This window comes from Medicago truncatula, chromosome 5 (genome assembly GCF_003473485.1).
Source record: "Medicago truncatula cultivar Jemalong A17 chromosome 5, MtrunA17r5.0-ANR, whole genome shotgun sequence".
In the NCBI taxonomy this organism is placed as follows: Eukaryota; Viridiplantae; Streptophyta; class Magnoliopsida; order Fabales; family Fabaceae; genus Medicago; species Medicago truncatula.
The window spans coordinates 2777609-2787901 of NC_053046.1; the positions used below are offsets into that span (position 1 = coordinate 2777609).

At 33.4% G+C, this 10293-nt stretch overlaps 1 protein-coding gene and 1 long non-coding RNA gene across 2 annotated transcripts; one reads left to right on the plus strand and one right to left on the minus strand.

Moving 5' to 3' along the window:
• Positions 1-435: 435 nt before the first annotated feature.
• LOC11440986 (FT-interacting protein 7) lies at positions 436-5192 on the minus strand. The gene is made up of 4 exons (XM_024784570.2): positions 5082-5192; positions 4685-4762; positions 1303-3952; positions 436-1137 (listed from the first exon to the last, which is right to left on the minus strand). The coding sequence occupies exons 3-4, from the start codon at positions 3903-3905 to the stop codon at positions 717-719; spliced, it is 3024 nt and encodes a 1007-aa protein (XP_024640338.1). The 5' UTR covers positions 3906-3952; positions 4685-4762; positions 5082-5192; the 3' UTR covers positions 436-716.
• A 3350-nt stretch (positions 5193-8542) lies between these two features.
• LOC11435708 (uncharacterized) lies at positions 8543-10154 on the plus strand. Its single transcript, XR_003012149.2, has 3 exons — positions 8543-8870; positions 9057-9168; positions 9939-10154. It is a non-coding gene; the product is annotated as an uncharacterized lncRNA (long non-coding RNA).
• The last annotated feature ends 139 nt before the right edge of the window (positions 10155-10293 follow it).

The window sequence follows — 10293 nt, forward strand, 5'->3', positions numbered from 1 at the left end:
CAAACACCTCTTTAGTGGGCAAAATATTTCAAGCCACATAGTATTACTCACCAAAAGAACAAATGCTACTATTAGCTATATAATTCAAGTTAGTTAGTTTGTTAGTGAAATAACTAGCAAGTAGTTAGGTAACTTGAGCCACAAGTTAGTTTGGGTTTGGTATTGCTTCTCATGTTGTATAATTAGTCTACAAACACATAGTAATCATCATGTGATCATTTCAATAAAATTTGATTGTAATCATCTTCACTCTTCATAAAATTTGTTTTCTAATCTTGTCAATTGTTCTATCAGATACTAGTTTGAGAATTATAATGAGAACTTCATCAATTCTTTAAGTTTCTCTCTCGGTCTGCTCAAGATCAACATCTTGAATAACTTTTACCAAAATTGATTATTATATAATTATATATGCAAATCTAACTTGAGTTGAACTAGTAAAGAGAATTAGAGTGTACATAATGGATTAGATGCTAAGAAATCCACATACAAATTAGAAGTCCTCCTCTGGTTAAGCTTGCTAGAACATAATACTACAAATCACCATTATTATTTATTTTAGTGTTACATAATGGAAACAAAATAAGGGCCACCAGATACAAAATAATGATAATAGAGAAGGACAAATGAAAAGGTTGTTTGAAACATCACTTACACTACTAGACTATACTATACTGTCAAGCAAAATGGTGAATTGGAACCAAGAAGAAAGAATTCTACAACATACTATCAGTTCTTGCAGGAAGACGACGGAAGAAATTGATCGGTGCAGATGGAAGCCTGTGTCGAAATCTCGGATGCCTCATGAAATAGAAACCTGCTAAACCAGCCACCATTTGAAAAGGAGTAACATATAACACCAAAGCAGCTAACAAACAGAAAGTAATGAATAAAGAAGTAGCACGCGGATCTCTCCAGCTCAACAGTGCATGAATCCTCTCACCCTGGCTAGCCAAATCACCTACAACGGTTTGTATTCTACCAGCCACACTCCTCAAACGATCATACCGCATTCTTACAAGGTCGGGATTTTTGCTTGTTGGAAAAGTATCAAATTCCTCATCCATTTCATCGGGGTGTACTACATCAGCTTGTGAGATTCTTGTGTTCATGTGTGGAGGGTATCTTGGTCGGTACCTGATATTGAAAATAAAGTTGGTTAATAGTTAGTTTAGAGTTAGTTAAGTTGTGTATCTTTATGATCTTTTTCATTTTCATATTCAATCATGTATAAATAGGGTGTCTTTTATTTATTATTATCAATTGATCAAGTTATCAATAAATGAGATAGTTTAGAAATACCTGAAGTTCCATACACCTATCAAGAATAGGTAGAGAAAAAGTGTAGGCAAAATCAACTCTGGGAAGCAAACCAACATGAGAAACAACACATGAACAAGGACTGTTGTGATAGGATTTAACCACATGCAGATATCACCTAACCATTTTCCAACTGCAAACACACCAGAGAAAACTGTCATGAGGCGAAAGAAGTTTGCCTTACTACGGCGCATGCTCCATAAATGTGAATCAACATCTGACATGTATTCAACCACTTCTTTACGAAGTGGTGGCTCTGCTCGACCGAGCCGCGCTGCCACTATGTTTACTGCTTGGTGGCGTAGCATATCGAGTTGCATGACTGCGAATGGCCTAACGTAATGCATTTTCGGGAGAAGTGGTTTTGAGTATAGGTAAAGCATGTTTGCAAAAGAAGTGCATGAGAATCTTATTGCCAAGTGAAGTTCGCCCATTTTCTTAACACCAGTTGGGTGAAGAACAAGCAATGGATACGAGTGTGTGTAAATCCGTCCTGTTTCAAGAGTCGATATGCGAATTCTCACCTTCCCAATTTTCAAGTCTTTGTTGTGACCCTTTTCACCACTGATTTGGGAATTGTCAAAGACACCTACTGTGAGGACTGTGGCAGGATCAAAGACCTCCCAAGTGTATTGCTCGTTGTATTTTGGCGACAAGTTGTCAACAAGTGTCCTTGTTCTGACCCATTTGTGACCATATTTTGCTACACAATATGTATCAGAAGTGCCTCTACCGTCCCTTGTTTTCATTGGGTGGAGTCCTATTGCATTCAGCACTCCGAGTTCTAAAACACCAATTGGAGGCCTCCATAACTGTTTTGCAGTGGGGCGTAGATCGCTGCTGTAATGAGTTGATTCATCAAGAACATGATATCCTCCATCCAGACATAGCCGTAGCTGAATTCTGCTTGCAAACTTTTCTCTCTTCAGCTGATCAACATCCACGGCAACAGGCTTTTCTAAGTTGAACCATCTAGAATGAATGATTCTATCATCCGCGCGCCTCTCCACAGCGTTCAGCGGTATGATAACCCTCCCAATGATCTCATCTTTTCCCGGACCAACTCGATCTTCAACGGAAAGTATTACATGATCTTCAAAAGGCTCGGCAGCAACAAACAAAAGATCTTCATTCCATTGTGGGTTTAGAGTTCTAGCAGGAACTGTCTTTGTTTTCAGCACTTGGTTTCCTATCTGCACCTTGACATATGCATCCGGGAAACGGTTTTTCTCCGTTGGAATCAAGTCTTGTGCTTCTACAACATTGACACGAACGTACCACAACCTCGGAGCATGATAGACCTTTGAACGTATCACTGTCGTAGTAGCAGGCGTGCTGTCCACAGGAGAAGCTGCATCTGAATGCCATGCCTCAGAAAATGCTTCATCTGCTTGAGTACCAATCCAAACAGCTAGCATCAACTCACCTTTAACTTTCTCCCCTTTCTTATCGTCGAGGCGATACCATTCGGGTGCCAAAGGACTATCTGGTGGAACTCTTAAAGGAATCTCATTGATGTCAAACCTCACAATACCTACAAAATCATCTTTGATGAGATCTTTGTCCTTGATCACAACTTCTAGTACAGATGCTTGCATTCTCTCCTTTGAAAATGCAAAAACCTGATGCCACTCCGGATTCTGATTCTTATCATAGTGTTTGGTAATACCTCTGTAATTGCCAATTCTCACCTCAACAAATGGATCAAGACTCCCGGTAAGATCCATAGAAGGAAGCTCACGAGCCTTAACGACCCTGACATACAAAAAATACATCCTTTCAACTAGGTCATAAGTACTTGCGGTCTTGTCTTTATGAACAACGCGACCGCCAACAACCCTTCCCCCACCGAGAAACGGACTTGTTTCTTTAAGTGCAAAATCAACCGGTTGTAGTGATGTAACTGAGTGCATGTGTACTAGCTTCATAGGTTGTGGTTGATCAGCTTTCATTTCATCAGCTTCATACTTCGGTACATAGTGAGTATCTGCATATCCAGTGGAGTGTTGTTGATGCTGATGCCGTTGATGGTTTGTGTTAGGGAGGTGATGAAATGTGTGTCTTGAGGACTCAACCTTGTCACGAGATAAACCATTCCTCATTGAACCCGTAGGTCCGTGGACTTCAGCATGATTATTTGTTGGCATGGACTCAACAGAAGGATTTGGAATTGAGGATTTTATGGTTGGATTATCAGTGATGTAAATTTTAAGGCCAAGCTCACCTCTTACACGAGAGAAAATCCCGCGCTTTTCCAACGGATAGTGCAAGACAACTGCATCAGCTTGAGGGACAAAAGAAGTACCTGTGAGGCTAACTTTACCAAGAAATGAACTTGAGTTAGTAGCTTTGGAATGACAATGGACATAAGCTTCAAGAGTGAGATAGTGAAGATTGGAAGGATCTGATATGTTGAAGTAGAAGCTCTCATTCCAAACAGGATTAAGATCCTTTTCTTTAATGGTTGTTCGGAACTTTTGGCCGTCGAAGTAAAGTTCTACAAAGGCATTAGAAGAACCTTCTCCATCTTTGGGTAGTAGATTGTGAGCACCAACCACATCTACCCCTAACTTTAAGTTGATCATAATTAAATGTGGTTCCTTAACAACTGAAATTTTGAGAATTTAGATACCTACAAAGAGAGGAATTCAAACATATAAGGATGCTTATATTATGATATGCCTATTTTGTATGCATATTCATAATAAAACATCTAAAAATGTGATATTATCAGATAAACTGTGATCATTAGAATAAGATCCAAACATATAAGGAATGCTATTTGTTAATCTACAACAAGCTACAAAAGATGGAACAATCTCATAATCAACATAATAAGATCAAACTATATACACAAATTGGTATTAAAGCTCCGGTTTCTTAGAAAAAATGGGTCTGACTAATAAGAAATTTAACTAGAATGAAAGTAAAGTCTGACTAATGATTATTCTAATAGAAAATTGAACTCGAATAGTACCAAAGCTTAATCAAATTTAACCAAAGTTCATTTTTAACCACATGAGCTCAACGAGTTAGTTATCAAAGTATACAAATTGAATATATCTATCATCACGTACGCAAAAGGATTAGTACAATTGCAAGTATATATGTGTATTATTAATGCATATTTCCAAAACATTTTTGTAATAACAAAACCTTATAATTTAAACCAACTTTGTTTTCTAGAATAACATGTAATATCTGGTTTAATATCTAGCAATAAGGTATTGCATGAAACAAAAAAAGAAAGATAATAAGTAAACTGAAAAATGAATATTCATATCTACACAAACAAAAATAATGCGACACAAAAGAAAAAAATGAAGTAGTAATAGTGATAAACATGAAAGAATTAAACTATCACCTTGAAGAGCTGAGTAACAAGTTTAAGAAGATCTTTGTGTGGTTGTTCTCTTGAAAAGGAGAGAGTTGAAATGAATGGCTTCACTTCAAATGAACACAAAGAGAAAAGAAAAGAAAAGAAAAAGGAGTGAATATTAATTTACCTCTTCAAAAACCGAGCTTTCATGTATAGAAAAATAAATAAGCATGTGACTTGCACTGATACTTTTTCAGCTCTAATTTAGTGATCCATTAAACACGGCTCATACACATGAGCTTTGCACAGTTGAAAAATATATATTTTAGTATAAGATAATAAATTTTTGAAAACTTAAGAGTTTCTAGCTAGAATAATATAAGAAATGATGAAAAAATAAGGAAATAAATAAATAATTTGAAGATATACAGTAGCTACTTACTGATAGTGTAATAGCTTTACACAAGAATGTGGTAGAAAGCTGAAAGAAGAGTGAGAGAAGAAGTGTTAGAAGCTATCTATGTAGTGAATAGCAACAAACAAGAACAGAAACACTGTCTCCAATGCTTCATTATATATATATATATATATATATATATATATAGAGGAAAAGACAAATGACAGTGCTACCGTGCGGGTGACTTCATCATCTTTAATATATGCATGCAACCTGCATCATATATCAATATCATTCATTTCCATCTAACCATACCTTACCCACCCAACACTATTTTTTTTTATTTTTTTATTTTTTTAATTTTTTATTCAATTCATTTCTCATTTTGTTTATCAGCAATGCTGTTGAAACACACAATTTGGACACCAAAATACGACACATGTACTCTATTAATTTTTTTTCGATTTCTTTATTTAAAAAAAACTCTTTTTATAATAGAGAAGGATTTTTTAACATGTGTTTTGTTGTGTCTTTAATCAATTTCACTACTCTATTTATAAAAACAATATGTTGTGAACCACTGTTGGAATCTACATACTTTTGTCAATTTTGAAACTATGTAAAATAATTTGTTAATGCTTTGTATTTTTGTGATTGACGAAATAATCAAAGTAGTTAATGAAATTTATGTTTTAAAAGTGGTTAGCAATGTACATTTTTATGCTTAATTTAATTGTGAAATTAATTAAGTCTGCAAAAAAAATTGTTTAACAAAAATTACCCTCTATAATAAAAAGTATTGTGCATCGTATTTATACTATGAATATGACCCCAAGTGTCATATTTGTGTTCCATTGACATTATTTTGTTTATTTTACATTTTCTTTTTGACACTCATAATTTTTTAACATTTATTTAACACCATATTTTCTCTCGATCTTTCTCTTTCCATCATATCTATCAATCATCCTCTCTATTTTTTTCTCAATGTATTATTTAAGTGTATAAATGTCCATGAAATATTTTCCTTTCCTTATGATATAATCATTTTTACTATTTGTATCATTAGTTCATTTTGAATCGTTTATTTTACCCATACATGAACTATTTGTATCTCCTTCAAAAAAAAAATGAACTATTTGTATCATAAATTCTTTTCGAATCTTTTACCCATACATAAAATAGTGACTGACAAAGTGTCGAAGAAATATTTTAAAAATTTAAATATTTATCTTTTCAATACAAAATTTATACATTTCTCTGCTCTGCGATGATCCTTTCCCCAAAGAATCCACTAAATATATTATATATTAGTATCTACAAATATTATATATATATATTATATTTATTAGAGTTCTAACATAATATGCGTAGATTTTTCTTTTTATATCTAACATTTACAATAGTGTCTTATATTATATTTATTCTATGGTTAAATTAAATATTTTTTCAACTAATCGATCAATAATAATATAAATCACTTATTTATTTTATATTGATGGAGCTCCAAGAGGATCCATGGCAATGGGGATGAGTGGTGGGTGAGAAGTAGGAAGTTCTCCCTCCACCCAACCCCATTGACATCCCCATAAATTTAAGTATAGATGACCTCTGCTGGTAGGTATACAAATAAATGATGTTCCCTTTAATTGCAAGCATGGGGTTGGCATTGTTCAGCAGAAAAAGAGTATGGTATTGTGTTACCAATTTGAGGTCATCATGTAGTAAACATCATGGGTTCCATTGACTTCGTAATTTTTCCCAATAATTTTATTACGTCGGCATATAATGTCTAGAAATAACATGGGAGACCTCTTAAATGTATGAATGGCTCAAATACATATTTTTTTAGACTTGCACAATTAAGGCCTCCTATAAGACCACGTTCGATGACTCTATCTCAATTTTCAGAGATGTTCGTGCTCGATTGGTTAGAGATCACATGAAATATATTTTTTTTGGGCAAAAGGAAAACTAAAATAAATGAAAAGAGAGATATACAAAGACTGGGGACATAAAACTTGACCCAGGTACAACCCAAAAGGGGATACATCGATGAAAACAGACCTAATGGATCCACTCTAATCTATCATAATAAAGTTTAACTAATCACGGACGCAGGCCAGCAAACCCGCGGCGCGAAACCAAGTTACAAAAAATATGAGAAGTTAACATTTGCCAATAACAGTTAGAGTTTAAAAACGACAAATGGATTGACCGCCAACACGGTATCAAAATCCAAGTGTCAACAGCTCCCTGCACAAGTCACATGAAATAATTCACACACCCATGTGATAAATTTTATGCTAAATTAATTTTTATCGAGTTGAACTCAGACAATTTTGACTCGATTCAAGTCAACTACATTCCTATATGTTTCAAAAAAACTAAGGCATGCCATTAAATTAGATATAAAATATCAATAGATTATTTTATTATTTAACTTTATATTTATCATGTATACTTCAACCATCTTTCAACAATTTGAACCATTTAAGTGTCATACTAACCAATGCACCATGAGACACTAGTTAAACTGTTAAAATTAGAAAGAAAAAAAAAGTCTCGTGACTGTTAAAAAGACTTTCATGATCCAATGCTGTTTATATATATATTATATTATAGAAAATAATTGACTCACTTAATAAAAAACTTAACAGTATAAAACAACATATGACAAAACTTTCGATCTTGTTTAATGTTAAAAGACTTTAGATCATTCTCTAGAATAAGAATAGGAAATTGTAAATATCTTGAAACTAATGTTAAATATTGTTTTTCTCCTATTTATTTTGTTGTTTTTGTTTGTGTTATATGTATCGTATTTATTTTGTTGTTTTTGTTATTGTTATATGTACTAGTTTTGGTATCTTTTTTATTTTGGATTGTTTGTATATGCATATTTAAACATATAATATTTTTTGGTAGTGAAAACATATAATATTTGCAATAAATTTTGTTTTAATTTAATATTTGCTATTTAAAAAAAGTTAAAAGGTCAAAAGATCTAAAAAATAAATTACTAATTTTTTTCTCTTGTGAATCATGTGATTCAAGCTAATGAGCCGAATCGAGCTACTCGAAACTTTAAACAAGCCAAACTCAAAAAAAATAAAAAAAAATGATTTGTATCAAATTCGAGATTATTTTTAAGCTAAACTAATTTTTGTCGAAATGAACTCAGACAACTTTGACTCGATTAAAGTCAACTACAATCCTATATATTCCAAAGAAACTAACGCATGATAATCACTTTGTTTCTTTAGAAAATTTGTGTTATTTTATAAATCAACAAAATGTGGGTAGAATTAACTATGCATCAATCAAAATCCTTCATGTGTCATCGTGAGCTTAGCTTAGTTGGTAGGGACGGGACAATGCATAAAATATACAAGGTCCTTCATGTGTCTTGTACTATTTATATATATTTTTTTCTAAATAATATTAAAAAATAAGTGGAAACAGGAGACTCCATAAGTCTAACCTAAAACGTGCTCTCCAAGATTTTTTTCACAGACTGTAAACCCTAATTGCTTGGCGGCAAGAAACCCTACGCCCACAATTTAGCCATTCTCTCTGTGATGTCGAAGAAGAAACAGAGAAATGCCAAGAAAAAAGTGAGAAAGATTAACGTCTTCGGGAAACCAAAGCACTCCCTTGACGTCAACAGGAGCAATGTCGTTAAAAAAGAGTGGCGGTCTGCTGCCACCATTCGCCGTCTTAAAATGTACAGAACCAAACCCGTACGTAACAGAAAGGGAAAAGTCTTACACAACGAGTTTCAGTCCAAGGATCTCCCCAGCACAAGAATTCAATCTGATCCTCGTTGGTTCGGTTAGTCCAATTTGACCTCATAAAAATTCAATGTGTCCAAGTACATCTATATTATTACTATCCTTTTGCTTATATTTCATTTAGGAGGGTGTTATTAATTATGAATCTTCAAATTCAACACGTGAGTTTCATTGTTTCTATTTTGGTTTGGTGATTTGTATATGGAATACTCGTGTTGTGGATCAGGAAAAACTTGAGTTTTTGAGAGAAGAAATGGAGAAACATAGGTCAAATAATTATAATGTTATTATCAAGGGGAAGAATTTGCCGATGTGATTTTTCAAATGATCACCAGAAGGTTTGTTTCTTCGGTTGCTTATTCATTGATTGGATTTTGTATTGTTATATATCATGAATTGCCATTCTTGATTGACTATGTTGTATCTAAAGTGAAGTAACTTCTATGTTATAATGTTTGAATCATTGCTATGTATTATTATATTAATAATTGAAATGTTCAGACATGAGTAATTTGAAATTGTGTTGTGATTATATGAACTGTGTATTTGTGCCGCAATGTGTCAAAATTGCACGTTATGAACATGTCTAACTCATGTCGATGATAGTCCTCAAATAAGAAGCGACTTCATTTGAAATTGTGTTATGATCATGTGAACTATGTATTTGTGTCGCAATGTGTCAATTGCGCATTATGAATATGTCTAACTCATGTTGGCGATTATCCTCAAATAAGAAGCGGCTTAGAATAGAACGACGAGGAGAGAAAGACAAGTGTTATAAATCTATGACTTAGTGTAAACATGCATATCATGTTAGTGAATCTGTGAGTTTATTAACCCCAATGTTGGGGGAATACAACAGCAAAATCAGATGGAGAATACAAATGCGTCTCCTTACCAAGTGTTATGGAGTAGTTCGGTACCACATGTCATACGAAGTATCATTAAGTAAGTGTGCATATCATGAGTCTTGCTTATACATGAAATATGTTTTAATGTGTTGTGAATTATTAATTATGTTGTTGAATGTGAATAGGTGACTACAGACTACTTGTGCATGTTCGCTCTATTGGTTTTTATGTTTTACCTGATTGGATTACTCACGCAGCTTGCAGGTGACACGTAGAGATGGAGCATCATTCTAGTTTTACATTTGCTTGGCGACTTTGCTATTTTTATTATGTTTTATTGACTTGCATGTCAAGTACTTTATATTGAGATTTTACCTCGTTTTGATTGGTGACATCGGGGTTGGTTATTTTATTCAGTATTTTCAAAAACAATGTCTGAATTTCTTGAGAATGATTCCATGTGTTTGATGAAATCTTTTATGTTTTATTTTATTGAGACATTTAAAATATGAATTGGGTTGTGAATTGAGAGATTCTATGAAGTTGAACCTAACAAGACATTCTTAAAAACAACCAATCAAAAAATTAAAAATAATAATTTAGTAGTAAAAA